At 66.1% G+C, this 510-nt stretch overlaps 1 protein-coding gene across 1 annotated transcript in view; it reads left to right on the top strand.

Moving 5' to 3' along the window:
• DGAT1 (diacylglycerol O-acyltransferase 1) overlaps positions 1-510 on the top strand; it is a 10,298-nt gene that overhangs the window by 5,820 nt on the left and 3,968 nt on the right. Inside the window, exon 2 of the mRNA XM_010566824.1 lies at positions 232-319. Coding sequence (XP_010565126.1) covers positions 232-319 — 88 coding nt within the window. The remainder of the gene's footprint in view (positions 1-231; positions 320-510) is intronic.

Genomic DNA, 510 nt, shown 5'->3' with positions numbered 1-510 from the left:
CCCTCCTGCCTGCTCCCTGCCCATCCCGGCGCTGCCCTCCTGCCTGCAGCCCCCCCAACCTGTTACAAAATCCATGGGGTTTTTTTCCACCCCCCCCCCCCCCCAATTTCCCTTCCTCTCCCCAAGGCGCTGCTGGGGTCCCTGGGGTGGCTCTGGCTCTGTGTGTGTGTGTCCCCCACGCTGACCCCACCGCCGCTGTGTGTGTCCCCCCCCCATTTGCCCTCCCCCCAGGTGTCACAAGGTGCAGGAGTCTCTGCTGAGCTCGGCCAGCGGCTACAGCAACTACCGCGGCATCCTCAACTGGTGTGTGGTCATGCTGGTGAGTCGGGGGACGGGGACTGGGGGGGGGAAACCCCCGTGTCACGACAGACTGAACCCCCCTGGCAGCACGACCGCGGCTCTGGTGCGGTGACGGCTAATCCACCGGTGTGGTTTTAATTCAATTAGCGGGTGAAAGCCGGCAGAAGGGACTCGGCCGCGGCCGATTAGCTCGGCCGCCGACGGCGGTTG

Source organism: Haliaeetus leucocephalus, unplaced genomic scaffold (assembly GCF_000737465.1).
Source record: "Haliaeetus leucocephalus isolate CR32 unplaced genomic scaffold, Haliaeetus_leucocephalus-4.0 Scaffold218, whole genome shotgun sequence".
Classification (NCBI taxonomy): domain Eukaryota; kingdom Metazoa; phylum Chordata; class Aves; order Accipitriformes; family Accipitridae; genus Haliaeetus; species Haliaeetus leucocephalus.
This window is presented reverse-complemented; position numbering and strand designations above follow the sequence as displayed.